Raw genomic sequence first — 20349 nt, forward strand, 5'->3', positions numbered from 1 at the left:
GATTAAAGGTTCTGAATTTATTAAATATCATTAAATTTTACTGTATGTTTATTTCAACTTTATTAATTTAATGTATGATTAATAATAAATTACATTGCCTTGATTCTGGATTCTGGAATATTATTGAGAATCTTAATCATTTTAACAACAAGAACATGTAACACAGCAGTACTCCTGTTATTATTCGCATATATGCCGAAGAGATTACATAGTGCTTCCAATGATGATTACAACCATTTCAGACGGTGTACATATACCTTGCCGAAGGGGTGACTCAACCGTCATGCCCATTCGGATATAATTAATTCTACTCATCGGCTATTTCATACTTTACCAACAACATGCTAATCTACTCGTCGGCAATTTTATAACTTTACCGACAACACTGCGCAGTCACAGGTCCTAGATTCTGGATTTTGTAGAAGTCACAGACCCCTGATTTAAAACAGATCCCGACTTGCAAAAACCCACAACTTCTGAAATGGCTGCGAAGTGCCTTCTTGTCCTTTTTTTCAGATCCCCTCCCAACTTTTATCAGACACCTGTGTGTTGTTTTTTCCAAACAGCCGTGGCGTGTTTTGCTTGAAACCTTTGTTTCAGATTCACCAATGGCATTTTTCGCTTAATGAGAAACTTAAAAATGACAAAGAATACCTATTTTTTTCTGTCTTTTGTGCTGATGTGTCACAGTCTTAACAGGTACAGGACCAACATGTTTAACACACGATATTCCTGTGATAAAATGACAAAGACACACCATGATTTTCTAAAAAAAACACCAACGGTATAAACAGTATTTAAATTGTCTTGGATAGTAACTCACGATATATTGCCTTTTTGGTGATATATTGCATTTTTTTCAACTATGGTCCACACCATCAGTCAGGAGATTTTGAGGCATAATGAAGAGTCATTGGGTTCCTGAAGAGATTAATGTAGTATGTGCAGACATACATTTAGCCACTCTTTAAGTGTCTGCGATAGTTCAATTCTACTTATGAAGGTGGGACTTGGTTGAAGTGAGATGCTTTCCTAAGTAATATTGTAGCTTGAGTTTTTAGTGATGGCCTTAAATATCTGTAATAGTATGCTTGGGACTTACCATAAAGTAACCATTTCATTACCCCTAGGTTTCAAGTAGGATGGAATTAATTAAAAAGTAAAAAATAATTCTACCTATAGAAAAGGACAGTTTTTTTTGTATAAATTCTTTGGTTTGATTTCTTGAAACATCCCTTGCATGTACAGATGGCAGTATATGACAATAAAAAAAATTGCATTTTGTTTAATGCTATACAATTCTCAATGTTGCTTCTATTCAGTGTAGGAAACTTTACTTTTCTTTGGGGATAGGTAATATTAAATCCTATTTTATGTGAGATAAGAGGAATGATGTACATAGGGGCATAATTGCTTGAATTTTATTTTTTTGGGAGACTTAACTTTAGTTTATTGTTATTAGTTCTATTCTTGATTCATTGCCCTATCTGCTGTGTTCTATGTAGAGGAGAGGCAGAGCTGGACGTGTTCAACCTGGAGAATGCTTTCATCTCTATCCGAGATGTGTGTATGACGCTTTTTCAGAATATCAGCTGCCTGAACTTCTAAGAACCCCTCTGCACTCTATTTGTTTACAAATTAAATGCCTGCAGCTTGGAAGCATTAGCAAATTCTTGTCCAGTGCATTGCAGCCACCAGAACCACTTGCAGTATGTATTACAAGCACCTTCTGATGCATTGATTTCATTGAGTCCAACCTCTACAAATGTTGTGCTCGGTCTGCTCATACATGAACAATTTTTTATTTTATTTTTGGATGTAAACATGGATAATGTTTAAAAACCATCTGAAACTTTTGAAAACTGGAAAAATATTTACGAGCTTGTACCTTGTTTTAGGTTCAAAATGCAATTGCATTTTTAAAGATGATAGGAGCATTGGATGAGAAGGAAAGTTTAACCAATCTTGGTGAGCATTTTAAATTTGCAGTTGTTATTCAAAACTTTCACTTGTTCTTCATGAGCTGAAATTCGAGATGTTTTTGAATGTGTCGTTGGTAGAAATAATGTTGGTTGAGAGTTTATGTTTCATACAGCATTTATGGAGTATGTATAAGAGTCCTTCACAGTTACATTGTGTGGCAGGACAATACTTATCAATTCTTCCCGTGGATCCTAAGCTTGGAAAAATGTTGATTTATGGTGCTGTTTTCCGCTGCCTAGATCCTGTACTCACAATTGCTTCAGGATTAAGTGTCAGGGATCCTTTTTTGCTACCGCAAGATAAGAAAGATGTATGTGGTCCCGTAAGAATTACTTGCTTGAGATATTGTACCACTACATTATGTATTTTCTTATCTATGTAAAATAATACTTTAATGCCTATTTCTTTTGTTTAAAGATTTATTATCCAGGCATAATCAGTTAAAATGAATCATACTTTTTTTGTGACTGTGATAACTAGTTGCTCTCTATCTCTTTTGCCTTTCTTTATTGATCCTTAGGTTTCAATTTTGATTTTGAAGCTAATGTAACGTGAACCATGATTGATATGGGATTGAAGTAAGTATTTTTTGTGTTCGGTATCTACATCCTCACCATCTAGAGGAACGATCCAATTTGCTGAATAGGGATCAATGTCATCCGAGTCAAGTGCTTCATATGAAGCTTTCCCTTGCACCTTCTTTCCATGTAAACGAAGGTTGTACCACATATTTATCAAGTCATTCAAGCGCTTCTAAGTCAAAAATATTGCGCTTCTTTGTGGGTATGTTCTCAAAAGTACTCCAGTTTCTTTCGCGGCTAGAAGCACTAGTAGGCTGTGATAAGATTTGGATGGCAAGCTTTTGAAGATTAGGCATTGTGGCACCATAATCTTCCCACCACAGATCTGCAAGGATTAAAGAAAGCCATTTATGATGTGGTGAAGATTTAAATAAAGTTAATGAGTGAAATAAATGGTATAATAAAATTAAACACATGTTCATTTTTAGTTGGCTGTAGCGTATATCTCCTATGTTTGTCCTATGTTTGCAATCAGGAGAAGAAAACAATGACCCCTCTTCCCTTTTGTAGCTTTGCAACTCGTCAAATATGAGGTCTCGAAGGTCCAAATCAGTAACCGATCTTCGAATATATGTGTCCAAGCCAATTTGAACCTCTACATCTGCTCTAAAATCATCAAAGAAATAGAACTTGGGCTTCAAGTAGTAGGCATGTGCATGAATATGTTGGTGGAGTTGTCAATTCCACCTGCGATCGATTGTGTTCCATATGGGTCTATAATTGGTCTGATTTGGCCTTTACAAGTGTTGAATGGCCTCTTTGGCCCCCTCCATGGCCTTATATAGAAACCCCATGGGGTTTTTATCCCCATCCATAATTCGTAGAACCTTTGCCAATGGTGCTAACACCTGGACAAAAAAAACTCATCAATCAAGACTTTAGTGTTGTCGATAAATATTGTGTAGCCGACAAGGTGTGTGTCAGGATGTATGTTGTCGGTAAATACTGTGTAGCTGAAAGGGTGTGTGTCAAGATGTATGTCATTAGTAAATATTGTGTAGCCGACAGGGTGTGTGTTAGGATGTATGTTGGTAAATATTATGTAGCTGAGAGGGTGTGTGTCAGGATTTATGTCATCGGTAAATACTGTGTAGCCGATGGGCCCTTCGGGAAGGTTCTTGTTATGTAGCCAATGGGCCTTTGGGAAGGTTCTTTGGAAAGTATATATACACCCTTCGGGATCATTGTAATCGTCATCATAAGCATCGTTGGTAAATATTGTGTAGTTGATAGGGTGTGTGTCAGGATGTATGTCGTTAGTAAATATTATGTAGCTGACAAAGTGTGTTAGGATGTATGTCGTCGGTAAATACTGTGTAGCCGATGGGCCCTTCGGGAAGGTTCTTGTTATTTAGCCGACGGGCCTTTGGGAAGGTTCTTCGGAAAGTATATATATACCCTTCGGGATCATTGTAATCATCATCATAAGCATAATGTAATGTCTTTGGCATATGCGAATAATAAAAGAAGTATTGCTGTTCTTATCTATTGTCTGTATGCATTGATTCTTTACCCAGTACGGTAAACATTTGGCGCCGTTGCCCAATGGACCTGGAAAGGTGGAAGAATGAAGACTAATGCCGAATTAGCTGAACAAGAATAAGAATAAGTTGAAAGAAAAGGATGAAATACGCACAGCGCAAGGAAATCTAATTCTGGCACAACAAGCCAAACGTAGGAGGTTTTAGAAGATTGCTGATGGATATAGAGCACTGAAGAATTGTTGGAGGAGACTCAACAGCGGGTGGAATTGGTAGAAGAAGTAAGGGAGGAATTTTTGAACCTATATTCGTCGAGGGAAGAGAATACAGATGGAAGGGAATTAACTCACATGGCTCAGAGTGCCGAAGGAGCACGAGTGTGGAGTGAACTCTTCGTCCGCAATACACTTCCAGAATGGACAAATTTGCTTAACGAAGACCCTTCTTCACCAAAAAGCACAGCTGTCGAAATACAAAGCGTTGGTGTTGGGATACAAAGTGTTGGTACCGGAGAGCAAAGTGTTGGTGCTGGAATACAAAGCATTGGTGTCGGGATACAAAGTGTTGGTATCAGAGAGCAGAGCATTGGTGCCAGAATACAAAGCGTTGGTGTTGGGATACAAAGCGTTGGTACCCGAGTGTAGAGTGTTGGTGTCGGAATACAAAGTGTTGGTGTTGGGAGACAAAGCATTGGTACCGAAGAGCAAAGTGTTGGTGCCGAAACACAAAGGTTGGTGTTGGGATACAAAGCGTTGGTACTAGAGAGCAAAGCGTTGGTGCTGGAATACAAAGCATTGGTGTCGGGATACAAAGCGTTGGTACCAGAATACGAAGCGTCGAGGTCAGAGTGCAGAATAGTGCCGGTGTCGAAGTGCCGAACAACGCCCCTACATAGCATCCAGTAATAATGGCAGGACAAAAGAAAAATTAACAAAATTTGATGGTGATGGAGCAGCTGATCCAATCTGACATTGTAAAACATGCGAAACGATTTGGAGGGCGAATCGCGTAATAGATACAAATGAATGGGCTCGACAGTTTCCAGCCATCCTACGGGGTGTCGCAATTGATTGGTTTGCCGATATAGATCCCCAAAAGTTAAACAATTGGGACAACATCAAAAAGGAGTTTATTACAGAATTTCAACTATTGCGCGACGACAACGAGATCGTAGTAGAGATATACAACACAAAATAGGGGAAAAATGAAACAGTCTGAGTCTACGCCAAGAAATTAAAAGACTTGATAATTAAAATGGAAAATAAGCTGGCTGACGGGCTGCAAAAAAAGATGGTTCATTGAAGGCCTACACTTGAAGTTGCGGAAGAAGATGAAGATTGTGCCACCATCGTCATACACTGAAGCATACAATCAAGCAATGAACTTAGAAAGTGAGCAAAAGACAAAAAAGAAGAAGAAGAGTAGCTCATCCGATTCAAATGACGACACATCTTTAGAAGGGGAGAGCAGCGATGACAAAAGGGCAGCAGGAAGGTTCAAGCCCTCCAAAAGGATATGATCCAAATGATGAAAGAATTTAAGAACATGTAGAAGGAGACAAAGGGAAATGAGCTATGGTGCACAAACTGCAAGACAGAAGGCCATACGAAGGGATCCTGTCCGAAGAACCAGTTCTGCGAGATCTCCCAGATCATGGGATATTCCACAAAAGAATGCCCCTTCAATATGAAAACAAGAGGACCTCAACATGTGTTCCCGACACAGGAGGCTTCCGTGTTAGGAGGGAGTGGGAACACCAGTATGGAGGGTGCCACGTCGAGAGGATACAAAAATAATCGACGAGGGCAAAACAACAACAATGCTAATGATAATGGGAGCCGCAGTTGAATTCAATACAATGCGAACGGACGCCTGATGGTTCAATGCAATTTGTGGGGCCACTTTGCCCGAGACTGTACAATGGTAAACGAACCAAAGTTGTTATGCAGATGGTGCGGTTTGGGAGATCATGAAGATGCCAAGTGCCCAAAATCAGGAGTAAATTTGATCACCATCGGGACTGACGAAAAGGAGGTTTTGGCAATTACACAGAAGCAAGCAAAACTATACCCTGACCCGATGGAAGAAAAGAAGAAAGTGCAGGAAAGACGGGCGAAAATTGAGAAGGTGACGTAGGTGGACAAAGCACACTTGAAGGACACTATTGGTACCTTAGCAAGAAATTGCGCCAAAGCATCGTACAACAGATATTACAAACTGAAGTACCAGTCAAGATAAATGATCTGCTACACACAATGCCTCAACTCTGATCGGCACTCACGAACATCGCTCCCGCTACTAAATTATCAGGAGAACAAGGGAGAAGGAAGGTGGAACACATATGGAGGACTTGATGCTGCTAGCCCTCACATCCAGACGGCATCCAGTGGTAGTCAAGATGGGAATTCTGGGAATTGTTCTGACAGACACAATTGTGGATGGAGGGTCCAATGTGAATGTGTTATCGGAGGACACTTGGAAGAAGTTGGGATAGCCGATGTTGTGGCCACCTACATTCCACTTGCTAACAGCAGATCAACACGACATTAAACCTCTCGGCGTCCTGATAGCACAACCAGTGACGATTGGAATACAACCGTTCCTGCTCGACTTCATCATCATCCCGTTGAAGAGGAGAGGGGACAATGCTATTCTGGGCCGTGGATGGCTCGTGCAAGCGAAGGTCAAGCATGATTGGAAGAAGAATACACTATCAATGGAAAGTAGGGGACGACGATTCATTATTGATTTACACACAAATGGTAGGTGAGGAGGCAACGTTGTCGGATTTTGAAGGCAAAGGTGGGGAGGATGACGAGGGGAAGAAGAGAATGAAACCTAATGAAGACGGAGTATTGAGATTGAAAGGAGGGTTGAATGAGGATGACCTAGACTCTTGAACAGCCTTTTCCATTGGCAAATGGAGGATTACGAGCTCTTTCCAAGCTGTAATATGTTAAGGGTCGACGAAGGTGAGAAAGAAGAGAGAAATAAATGTCCGAAGGAATATAGAGAAGCGGAAGAAGGAAAGGCGGTTATGACTAAAGCTGAAGGGAAGAACATATAGTACAAACCTAGAAAAAGGAAAGATTCCACTGTACGACTGCGTAGAAAGAAAATGTTATGTTGAACTAGGGATATAGTAGAAAAGTGTCGGCAGCAATGAAAACACATCATACGGTCTACACAGGAAACGAAGAGGAAGGGTTTAATAAAAGCTTCAGTAGTATGGAGTGAGGGTTCTAAAATCAAGAATACAATTATTGATGGCAAGGAATAGCAGCCGACGGAATTCATGGTATCGAGTGTCAAGAACAAACTGGGCAATATGGAAAACTTGAGAGAGAGATCGTGTAACTTAAATAAACTTGATGAACGATGATTGCAGGCACAATGGGCCACGGAGGTGACACAGAACAGGCGTAAAACGTGACATGATAAACACCTGAAACTAAACAAGTTCCAACCCAGAGATATCATTCTTGGAGGCATTGTTCCTGGAGGCATTGTTCCTAGAGGCACCGTACATTCTTGGAGGCATCGACATTCCTTGAGGCACCATATATTCTTGGAGGCACAGACATTCCTGGAGGCACCATACTTCCTGGAGGCACAAACATTCTTGGAGGCACCGTATTTTCCTGGAGGCATCGTACTTCCTGGAGGCATCAATAAAGTCTGCTGTACGGCGATATAAAATAATGCTGCAAGCATGGAGTGGTTGCATACCAGAGGTGGAGAGAGCACTGGAGCAAGCCTTTCGAGAGGGATGTTCTGCTTTGAGGCACTCGTAGTAGGTGTTTGGATGAATGTGAAAGTGATGAGGCAGATCTATCTTGTTGTAGTTAGTCAGTTAATGTGTTTCATTTGTTAATTTGTCTCAGATATTTTGTAATTGTCGTCTGGAGACGACTTTTTCTTTTGGGGGTGATGATGTCGTCGGTAAATATTGTGTAGTCGACAGGGTGTGTGTCGGGATGTATGTTGTCGGTAAATACTGTGTCGACAGGGTGTGTGTTAGGATGTATGTCGTCGGTAAATATTGTGTAGCTGACAAGGTGTGTGTCAGGATGTATGTCATCGGTAAATATTATGTAGCCGACAGGGTGTGTGTCAGGATGTATGTCGTTGGTAAATACTGTGTAGCCGACGAGACTTTTGGGAAGGTTCTTGTTATGTAGCCGATGGGCCTTCGGGAAGGTTCTTCGGAAAGTATATATACACCCTTCGGGGTCATTGTAATCATCATCATAAGCATCATCGGTAAATATTGTGTAGCCGACAGGGTGTGTGTCAGGATGTATGTCATCGGTAAATATTATGTAGCTGATAGGGTGTGTGTCAGGATGTATGTCGTCGGTAAATACCGTGTAGCTGACCGGCCCTTTGGGAAGGTTCTTGTTATGTAGCCGACGGGCCTTCGGGAAGGTTCTTCGGAAAGTATATATACACCCTTCGGGATCATTGTAATCATTATCATAAGCATAATGTAATGTCTTTGGCATATGCGAATAATAAAAGGAGTACTGCTGTTCGTATCTATTGTCTATATGCATTACTGATCTATTAACCCATACGGTAAACATTTAGAACTTAGTTGTTGATCTCCTCCATTAGCTTGCCAAATCTAACATCAAACACAACCTTCATAACCTTCTGTGCTTCAAGCTTCTTGCCATAAGGACTCCCTAACCATTTCACTCTAAAAAACATACGCCTTAGATTATTCAATGTTTCCAATATGCTTTGCAAGTTGAGAAAATTAGTAGTAGAGTGTGTGACCCCTACTTGTACAAGATCCTTACCACCAATGTGTTCTCGCAATGACTTGCGACCCATGTATGATTGTAGATATACTTTGCAGTATTCCTTCCATTTTCAACCACCTTCTCTAACCAACTCAGTTTTCTTAGGTCCTCAATAAGCAAGTCAAGACAATGGGCAGCACAAGGACTCCAAAATAATGGGGAATGCCTTTTCATCAGAAGTCTACTGGCTGCCACATATGCAGTTGCATTATCAGTCACAATTTTGATGACATTAGCCACTCCCACTTCCACTACCACCTTATCTAACATGTTGCACAAAATTTCTTTATTGTTCACTTGATTAGAGGTATCAATTGATTTTAGAAATACTAATTCTCCCCTTGAAACACCGACAAAGTTGACGAGTGTCCTATTCTTGCTATTTATCCATCTATCAAATATAATAGTGTAGCCTCTCTATTCCTAAACTTTTTTTTTTTTCCACAAGCTGATGAATGGTTTTTACCTCATTGTCTAACAACAGTCCACTCACCTCATAACAAGTTGTGGCTTTGAATCCCTTACTAGACACAGAAATTGAAGTGACAATTTGATCTCAATATGGACTACATAAAGCATTGAAGGGAATATCATTGTAGCAATTCCCAACCTTGTCTTCTCATGCATCTGTTTGTTCCATGCAGGACCGAGCAAGTTAGGTTGAGCACCATAAGTGTTACGTGGAACCCAAAAGTTTGACAAAGACTCACCCACATTTCTTGACCTCGTAACTATGGCCCAATAATAGAAGAAGCCTCTGTACCTGTTTGTGATCCTATATAACTAAAACCCCCAATTGGGGCTCCCATGGCTTCCAACGTCCTATTTTTTACTACCTTCTTTTGTGTGTATGCTTCAAGGCTTGTCAAAGCCTCTTTGGACATTTATCACATAGTGTAATATCATTATATGGAATTTTTGCAAGATGAATTTCAATCAGCTTATGCGGAAGTCATATGCGGTAATGGATACATTGGACATCTCTTAGTTTTGCTTCGGGGATCCCATGTTTTGTAATGTCCCCTTTTCAAATAATTAAAATAATAATCTTTGCTAAGGCAGGCAGGCTCAAAAAGGTGAAGTTTTGGAAAAAGGGGCTAACTTTTGGAAACCAATGGACTAATAAATGAAAAATTATTATTAAAATATATTTTATTAACCCCTCTTGGACGTGAGTTAGGGTTATGCAATTTTTTAAGGGATTTGGAGGCATTTTGGGCACATTCCAAAACTTGATTTTTGCTCATTGCTTTGTTGTTCTTCAGAGGCTGCCAAATCTGTGGAGAAGTAGACCCAAGGACGGGAGTTTGCAAGTTTCTAGGAAGGCTAAGGACAGGAGTTTAAAGCCATTCCATGTGCAAGCTCATGCAGAGTTTGCCCTTGTGCTGAACAGTGCAAATTTGTGAGTTTTCGAGTGTGTTTTTTGTAAGAGTTTGGTGTTTCTGGTTGAGTATTTCATATCAGTTTGGGTTGCTACTATATTTCAGACATTTAGATGTTAAAATAGTGCTGAATATATGTATTGGGTCGTGGTTAAACTTCTGTGATAGATTATTAGTGTTTTTGTGGTGTTTCCGAGCTATTTTGTGTTATTTTCGGGAGCCCGATGAGCATTGTTTTTGCCTTACGTTTGGGAGCTGTTGTATAAATGTTATACAGATCTGAAAATGTCATTTTGTGGGCTGTTATGCTGCTGAAATTTCTGTAAAAATGTCCACATTCAGATTTATTAATAATATGTGAAGCTGTGAAGTTTTTGGCACTATTTCGGGCATACCTGATTTGGGGTTTATTGAGAAATTGGTGGATCTTTGAAATATTGGTTGTTTGATTTTAAAAATTTGATTAGAGGCTTGAAATATCATATAAAATCAGAAAAAGGGACATTTCATGTTTCGATAAAGGGTCCCTTGCTTTGCCAGTAGAGATTTCTTAATCACGAGAATTCTATATTGTGTAAGGAAAAAAATCAGAAATGTGAAATACAATCTTTAATGAATTTTGATATTTATAAACATATAGTAAATATGTATAAAATTCATCATTTATCATTCACTCATATTTATTTATAGACACCTTATATTTGTTTATCATGATAAAAAAATACTAATTGGTTACTGTATTTTTATTTCAATTTTTTAAATATTTACTCATGCTGTATGTTTATTCTAGAATCCATTCAATGATATTCCTGAATCCATGCAATGATATTTAATAGATTTGAAATGTTTGAAACTTTGAACTTTATTGTATGATTATCACTAAATCATATAGTAAAGTTTAAACATTTTGAATCTATTTAATATCATTAAATTTTACTGTATGTTTATTTCAATTTTATTAATATTTATTTTATGGTTAATAATAAATAACATTGCATGGATTCTGGAATATCATTTTAAATTTGTATCGTTCTAACTTTTAAATACCTAAGCTTGAAGTTTTTGCTCAATCACAGACCCTTGATTCTGGATTTTGCAGAAGTCATAGACCCCCAACTTACCAAAAACCCATGACTTCTGAGATGGCTGTGAAACAACTTCTTGTTTTGTTTTTCAGACCCCCACTCAATTTTCTTTGGACACCTGTGTGTCATTTTTTCCGGATTCCCACAACGTTTTTTCCTTGAAACCTTTTTTGGATTCCCCGATGACATTTTTTGCTTTATGAGAAGCTTAAAAACGATTAAGAACACCTAATTTTTTTGTCTTTTGTGCTAACGGGTCATGGTATTAACATGTTTAAGGCATTATATTCCTGCGTAAAAGTGAGAAAAACTTGCTGCAATTTTTTGGTAGGAAAAAGCCAATGCTATAAATGACATAAATCGTCTGGATAGTGGCTCACAATATATATTGTAGTTTTTTTCGACTATGGGACTAAGGATCCCTCCAAAGGACAGACTACTAAAATCACTAACCCTAGGCCAACCTATTTCTACAAAATTTTCATGGAGAAATTGGTTTCGGGGAAAGGCTGAGGTGATAGGGGGACGATTATCCTAGGAGCCATCCCAGAACAACGCATCATCCTTTGTTTATGCCAAAGAATCCTCGCTTTATAAGCAATGCCCTTGTCTTAATAGTCCTCCAAATCATGGAGACTTTCTCAACTCCATCTCTGGAATATCTTCATTAGATACACCTAGATATTTGGAGTTAAGAACTGTAGCACACAGCTATTCGTGATTTTATTAGCGTTATCTCCAATATAGTTTAGCAGCTAAAGCTTGACAATCAAGCTTTGACAATTTGAGATCAAATCCCAATTCACAAGAGTCCATTTTTGATTTTTCACATTTCCGTCCCATAAGAAATTTTTGGAAAGAGTATCAAATTCCTTAAGAAAACACTAGGACACAGTTTTGGAAGAATTTCGCATTTCATCCAAAAAGGGAACTTTGTAGGTTGTCTTGCTTAGTTTCATTTTTCTTCTATATGTTCTTCAAGCTATGTGGTTCTTTCTATTTCCTATACTTCTTGGATCCATTTTTGTTTGCTTGTCCATTATGAACTTGCAGCCCTGCCTTCTTTACTATCGCCTCAAATGCCACCAGCAATGGTATCTCTTTTATTAAATTAACCCAAGCTAGATAACTTCATTTGGATGTACTGCACCCAAAATTTTAAATGGTAGGTTTCTTAATTGAATGTGTAACATTTATATGACAAGCATGTAATATGTCTTATGGGGATCTATGTTTACCGTATGGGGTAAATAGATTAATGCATACAAACAATAGACAAAAACAGCAGTACTTCTTTTATTATTTGCATATATGTTGAAGAGATTACATAATGTTTATTATGATGATCCCGGAGGGCGTATATATACTTTCCTAAGAACCTTCCCGAAGGGGTTTGTCGGCTACATAAAAATTACCGAAGGGCCTGTCAGCTACATAACAAGAATCGACAACATCAACCCGTCGGCTACACAATATTTACCGATGACATCACCCCCCCAAAAGAAAAAGTCGTCTTCGGACAACAATTACAAAATATGCAAGGCAAATTAACAAAACGGAATACATTAATTGACTAACAACAACAAGATAGATTTGTTTCTGTCACACCACTTTCACATTTGTCCCATGCCTGCACCAACCTGGTCTCCAAACCACATTGCATTTGTAGCCTCTGCTAACACAATACTGTCTCCTTAATCAAGCTAACCTTGATAGCCACCCGTGCTGCTCTCTGCTTCTAACTCCTTGGTACCTTGAGCCAAGTATCGCTGTACTGCCTTCAACTGGATGATTAGCTCCTCCTAAGCTCTCTATGCATCCACCAAGACAGCTTAATGTCCAACACCTACTCCAAGTGCCTCAAAGCGTATCAACCCTCTCGAAGGGCTTGCTCCGTTGATCTTTCCACCTCTGGCACAGTATGCCTGCATCAGCTCTAGGTCTCATCAATTGGTCATATGTCCCACGATTGATAACTGCACCGATTGGGGGTCTAGGGGGCATCGCCTCCGCCACCAAGACCAAATTAGCACTCTCAAACCCACACAAAACTCCATAGAACACACCATTTTTGTCATTTTCTTCTGATTCCACACTTTTTCTAGCAATTGCTTATGTTTTACTACTTGTTATGTGCTTCCCTTCCCTTTGGTATCATATGTTACTCATTTTGAGCTGTTTTGATTTGTTGTTTTTTTTTTTCAATTTTCTTTTTTTAAAAAATCAATTCTCCTTTCGAGTTTCGTCATTCTCTGACGATGAGGGGATCGTTTTGGCATGGTGCATCTTTAGCTTCAAACTGTTCACGGCCTCTAGTATTCCTTCTCCATCTAATGTCCACAACTTTATTGCTCTATTATCACCTACCTCCTGGATCTGGTATGATTCGATCCATTTGACTTTGAACTTGCCTGGTTTGATTTTGCTCTGTCCGTCATACTTCAACACTAGTTGTCTTGGTTGGAACTTGTTCAATTTTAGGTGTTTATTATGCCATGCTTTGTTTTGTGTCACCTCCGTGGCCCATTGTGCCTGTAGTCGTCGCTCATCAAGTTTATTTAAGTTACACGATCTCTCCCTCAGGTTTTCCATATCGCCTTGTTTGTTCTCGATACTCGGTACCATGAATTCTGTTGGTTGCCACTCCTTGCCATCAATAATTCTATTATTGATTTTAGAACCTTCACTCCGTACTTCTGAAGTTTTTATTAAGCCCTTCCTTTTTGTTTCCTATGTAGACTGTACAATGTGTTTTCCTTGCTGTTCACACCTTTCTAGTACATTCGTGGTGCATTGTAACCTTTTTTTTCCGTGCAGTCGGTTCACTGTGTTCTGTACGCTGGGATCTTTCTTTTTCTGGGTTCGTACTGTATGTTCTTCCCTTTAGCTTCAGCCATAACCGCCTTTCCTTCTTCCGCTTCTTTGTATTCCTTCAGACATTCATTTTCCTCTTCTTTCTCACCTTTGTCGATCCTTAACATATTACAGCTCGGAAAGGGCTCGTAATCCTCCATCTGCCAGTGGAAAAGACCCTTCACCGAATCCAAATTATCGTCTGTCGATCCACCTTCCAACCGTAGGACTCCTTCCTCATTGGGTTCCAATCGCTACTTTCCTTCATCCTCTTCTTCAGAATCAGATGATATGGCTTCTTCACCCACCATTTGTGTGTGTAAATCAATAGTGAATCGTCGTCCCCTACTTTCCGTTGATAGTGTATTCTTCTTCCAATCATGCTTAACCCTTGGTTGTACAAGCCATCCTCGGCCCAGAATGGCATCATATCCTCTCCTCTTCAATGGGATGATGACGAATTCAAGTAGGAACGACTGTGTTTCGATAGTCACTGGTTGTGCCATTAGGACGCTGAGAGGTTTAATGCCGTGTTCATCTGTCATTAGTAATTGGAACGTAGGTGGCCACAACATCGGCTGTCCCAACCTCTTCCAGGTATCCTCCGGTAACACATTCACACTGGACCCACCGTCCACAATTGTGTTTGCCAAAACAGTTCCCAGAATTCCCATCTCAACGACCACCGGATGTCATCTGGATGCAAGAGCTAGCAGCATTGGGTCCTCTGCACTTGCTCCACTTTCCTTCTTTCCATGTTCTTTCGGTGGTTTGGCAGTTGGAGCGATGTTTGTGAGTGCTGATCGAAGTTGAGGCATTGTGAGCAACAAATCGTTTATTTTGACTAGTACTTCAGTTTGTAGTATCTGCCGTACGATGTTTTGTTCCATGCAGTTCCTTGTTGAGGTATCGGTAGTGTCTTTCAAGTGTGCTTTCTTTGCCTGCGTTGCCTTCTCAATTTCAGCCAATGTTTTCTCTAATCTCTTCTTTTCCTCCATCGGGTCGAGGTACAGTTTTGCTTGCTTCCGTGTGATTGCTAGAACCTCCTCTTCGTTTGTCCCAATGGTGATCAAATTCACTCCTGATTTCAGGCACTTGGCATCTTCATGATCTCCTGGACCACACCATCTGCATAACAACTTCGGTGTGTTTGTCGTTGTACAGTCTCGGGCAAAGTGGCCCCACAAATTGCATGCTTGGTGTTGTATCATCGGGCGACCGTTCGCGTCGTACTAAATTTGGTTGCAGCTCCCATTATTATTGTTGGCATTGTTGTTGTTTTGCCCTCGTTTATTATTTCTGTACCCACCTGAAGTGGCACCCTCATTATTGGTGTTTCTGCTCCCTCCTGATGCGGAAACCTCCTGGGTCAGGAGCACTTGTTGAGGTCCTCTTGTTTTCATATTGAAGGGGCATTCCTTTGTGGAATGTCCTATGATTTGGCAAATCTCGCAGAACTGGTTCTTTGGACAGGATCCCTTCGTGTGACCTTCTGTCTTACATTCCGTGCACTAGAGGTCATTTCCCTTCGTCTCTTTCTGCATGTTCTTAAATTCTTTCATCATTCAGATTATATCCTTCTGGAGAGCTCGGACTTTCTTGCTGCCCTTTTCGTCATCGCTGCTCTCTTCTTCCGAAGACACCTCATTATTTGACTCGGATGAGCTACTCTTCTTCTTTTTTGTTTTTTGCTCACTTTCTAAGTTCATCGCCCGATTGTATGCTTCAGTGTATGACGATGGTGGCACAATCTTCATCTTCTTCTGTAACTTTAGGCATAGTCCTTTAATGAACCATCTCTCTTGGAGTCCATCTGCTAGCTTACTTTCCATCTTGTTTATTAAGTCTGTTAATTTTCTGGCATTTACTTGAACTGTTTTATTTTTTCCTTGCTTCGTGTTGTATATCTCTGCTACGATCTCATTGTTGTCGCGTAGCAGTTGAAAGTCGATGGTAAATTCCTTTTACACGTCCGCCCCAATTTGTTAAGTTTTCGGGATCCATATCGGCAAACCAATCAATTGCTACACCTCTTAGGGTTGTCGGAAATTGTCAGACCCATTCATTTGTATCTATTATGCCATTTGCCCTCCAAATTGTTTCACATGTTTTATAGTGTCGGATTGGATCGGCCGTTCCATCACCATCAAACTTTGGCAACTTCTCCTTTGGTCTTGCCATTATTACTTGATTTTGTGGATGGGCGCTGTTCGGCACTGTGACACCAACACTGTTTTGTACTCCGACACCGACGCTTTGTATCTTGACACCAACGCTCTGCTCTTCGATACCAACACTTTGTATCCTGACACCAACGCTTTGTATTCTGGCACCAACGTTTTGCACTCCAACATTGACGCTGTTTTAGGAAGTTGTCTTATCCCTAACAACTGTGTTGTTTGGTGAAGAAGGGTCTTTGTTAAGCAAACTTGTTCGTTCCGGAAGTGTATCGCGGACGAAGAGTTCATTCCATGCTCGTGCTCCCTCGGCACTTTGAGCCATGAGATTTAATTCCCTTCCGTCTGGATTCTCTTCCCTCGACGAATACAGGTTCAAAAACTCCTCCCTTGCTTCTTCCACCAATTCCACCTGCTGTCGAGTCTTTTCCAACAATTCCTTGGTACTTTAGTGTCCGTTGGCAATCTGCTGAAACCTTCGTTTGTGCTCGGCCTGTTGTGTCAAAATTAAATTTTCTTGCACAGTGCGTATTCCATCTTTTCCCTTTATCTTATTTCTATCCTTGTTTAGCTTATTTGGCATTAGTCTTCATTCCTCTCTCGTTCTAGGTTCATCGGGCAACGATGCCAAATGTTTACCGTATGGAGTAAATAGATTAATGCATACAGACAATAGACAAAAACAACAGTACTTATTTTATTATTCGCATATATGCCGAAGAGATTACATAATGCTTATGATGATGATCCCGGAGGGTGTATATATATTTTCCAAAGAACCTTCCCAAAGGGGTCGGTTGGCTACATCACAATTGCCGAAGGGCCCATCGGCTACATAACAAGAACTGACGACATCAACCCGTCGGCTACACAATATTTACCAATGACAATCTGAGCATGCATTTCCACTAGGAGTGACCATTGACTTACCACTTAAGATCATCCCATTTGACAGTAGGTGAAATGTATTGGCTTTTTGGTGAATTCTTATTTAACTCGTTATAACTCTAGCTCAACTGCTGTTTACATCATTTTATCATGGGCTTTATGTCTGTATATCTAATGCAGTGTTGATTTAGATCACCATGAATACATTCATTAGGCTATTTGCTAGAGACTAGCAATGTTAGTGGGATGTGACAATCTTTGTGTGGCATGCCTTTTGAAACTGCCTCTGACCTATTTGAATAATACTTTTTAGTGGGAAGAAATGCAGTTGTCCAAATGTTCATTATATGAAGGGGAGTACTGACCTAGGAGATGTATTAGTACTCACAAACAATCAACTACCTTCATTTACCAAAAGCATGCCATTTTTCTCTCAATTGTCAATACACCTGTTTCACACTTGTTTACAAATTTCAATAATTAAAATGATATTGTTGCATTTAATGAAATGATAATTTTTTCGAGAATTCCACTCTGACATTTATATATATTAACAGAAAATAGACAATTATGAAGATTCTCGAGTACTTGTAATTGTACTTTATTTACAATTCCAGGCAATGTTGGACTGCTTTTTCAGTGTGAATTTTGGCAACCTGTTATCGAAATCCTACACTACATTTTAAAATGAGACTACTATTTTTTGTGGAGTAACTTGCAATAAAGATTCGTGTATGTATCTGGTAAGATAAATGTTTGCTGACAACAATTTTAGCTATTCTTAAGATTTGTGTTGTTTCTCCATTTCAATATCGGCAAGTGTGGTTTCCTGTTTTTATTTCTTGGTAAGTATTAGTACAACAGATAAATCTTGTGTAGATTAATTTCAAATAAGTCTGCAGTATCTGAACGAATTTATTTTTGTTTTAGTGGAATATTTGGTAACTTTTATAAAATGGTGATTATGATATATCAGTTTATACTTTAGACATGACATTTGAGATTGCACTACCATCTGTCTTGTTTGGCATTGAATTCCCTCCAACCTTTATTAATTTTGTGTTTAAAAATCTACTTGAGAACAAGAAAATCAAAGTTGACATGATTTGTACATTCTTTTCCAGGTGGCCGATGCAGCAAGATTACGATTTTCAGCAAAGGATTACAGTGACCATATGGCTCTTGTACGTGCATATGAAGGCTGGAAAGATGCTGAAAGAGTTGGATCATCCTATGAATACTGTTGGAGGAATTTTCTCTCACCTCAAACAATGCAGGCCATTAATTCTCTTCGAAAACAATTTAGTTTTCTGTTGAAAGATGCTGGCTTGGTGGATGCTGATGCTAATACCTGCAATGGGTTATCTCATAATCAGTCATTGGTCCGAGCAGTTATTTGTGCTGGCTTGTTTCCTGGCATTGTTTCTGTTGTGGTATGAAATTTTAGTACAAATTTGTTGAACTTAAATTTTCAGTGGGTTAATATAATCTTTTGTGGAATACTTTTGGGATTCTGGTAAATGTTAGTGTAGATCCATGCTCACTAGATCAATAGAGATTTAATAATGTCAGTTTTGATTCATTACTTGCTAATGACTTTTAGTTGAATTTTTTGATAAGACTTTAGGGAGGTGATGGCTCATGGAGTGTAGTACCATTGTCATTTTCTTGACATGTAGCATGTAGATTGTTGTCTTTGCAAGTATCTTCAATAGATGATTTTGCTATTGACTTTATTGCTAATGATCACAAGCCTGCTGAAGAGAGCTAGATATGCTCTCAACGAATCATGCGTAGGTCTATAAGTATCCCATTGGTGGTCATGGTGTCTGGGATATGCAAGGACTGAGTGAGATACATAGAGCAAGATTTCGTTTGTTGATTACATTAATTACAGCTGAGCTTGATAAAGTTGCATGAGGGGTATCTAAAACTTGGAAACCCTTGTCTAATGATATGTTTCTCTACTTGTGTGTATAGAGTTCCTTATAGAAGTGTGTGAAGTTGTGGTTCCTCAAGTTCGTTTCTTTGTCAACTTCCTTTCCTTTAGCTCCTATTCAGGTTTGTATGATGATCAATTATCTAGCTTGACTAGTATTGACAATGCCCTTTTTGATTTACCTCATAGCCTTGTCTCCTTTTGACGTATGCGCAGTTGCTTGATTAGATGGGACTTTCTTCTATTAGAATTTAGAAGTGATTAATTTGATGGTAGGGCATCACTCTTGGACTGAATGTCTTGATTGTGAAAATATTTCTTTCCATTGGTATTTGTGGTTTTCTTACAGTCATTTGGCTGAAGTATGTACAAAGAAAAAGTTGGAAGGAATACCTCTTCTGCTTGGAATATAGGTGAGGAGAGGTGACATCAGCTAGTATGGATTAACCCTACATCGACAATCTTCCATTGGAGTGATTCTTAATGTGGTGCCTCCCTTATTGTGAAGGCTTTTTTATGATCTCCAATTTAATTTGACATGGTGTTCTCTACTCTTGCCCCTTACCGATTCTAGATGCATTTGCTCTTGATTTTCATCCTTGGCTCATGGTTGGCTCTATTAGTAGTACTCCCCTAGTTGCTCAACAAGTTATAGGAAAGGCTTTTGGATGTTGCAGCTTTCTGGTGTCAAGATTGAATGGGGCTTCACATTTCCCTCTCCCAAGACTGCAATTGTAGGTCAGTAATAAATCATTAGTATATTTCATGTTAAAAGTTGTTAGTAAGGGAGTTGGGTAGTTGGTTGTAGCAAAGGGGTGCGTCTGTTGGTTTATTTATCCAACATGAATACTACATAAGGACTGATTGAAGTAATGTAAAGACAGATTTTGTATGGGCTTTTTTCCTATCAATATAAGAAATCATTTCCTTCGCATTGCATGTTATTGTATCTGTTTAATATTGCCTTTGATTCAGATTGTTGATATACTAGATAGACTATTGGGTGAATGGTAGCTTAGAATCATTTTACATTTTTGGCCTTGTTGCATGTCTTTAAACTTGGAGGTCTTCAGATTATAAGTTCATGGCAATGGCGGTGAAGGAGTGATGGGTCCCCATTCCAATAGCAAGTACTAGTCATAGTCAATGAAGTGGAGGATGAAGTGACAAGG

The 20349-nt window shown here is 39.3% G+C and overlaps 1 protein-coding gene across 2 annotated transcripts in view; it reads left to right on the forward strand.

Moving 5' to 3' along the window:
* LOC149567475 (DExH-box ATP-dependent RNA helicase DExH3-like) overlaps nt 1-20349 on the forward strand; it is a 190867-nt gene that overhangs the window by 106334 nt on the left and 64184 nt on the right. Inside the window, exons 12-15 of one of the 2 annotated variants that reach the window (XM_089820666.1) lie at nt 1506-1709; nt 1899-1968; nt 2145-2305; nt 18363-18671. In XM_089820666.1, the coding sequence (XP_089676792.1) occupies nt 1506-1709; nt 1899-1968; nt 2145-2305; nt 18363-18671 (744 nt within the window). The remainder of the gene's footprint in view (nt 1-1505; nt 1710-1898; nt 1969-2144; nt 2306-18362; nt 18672-20349) is intronic. The other variant, XM_089820667.1, reaches the window with a different exon arrangement.

This window comes from Cupressus sempervirens, chromosome 3 (assembly GCF_028749045.1).
Source record: "Cupressus sempervirens isolate cs-2001-9-10 chromosome 3, ASM2874904v1, whole genome shotgun sequence".
NCBI lineage: Eukaryota > Viridiplantae > Streptophyta > Pinopsida > Cupressales > Cupressaceae > Cupressus > Cupressus sempervirens.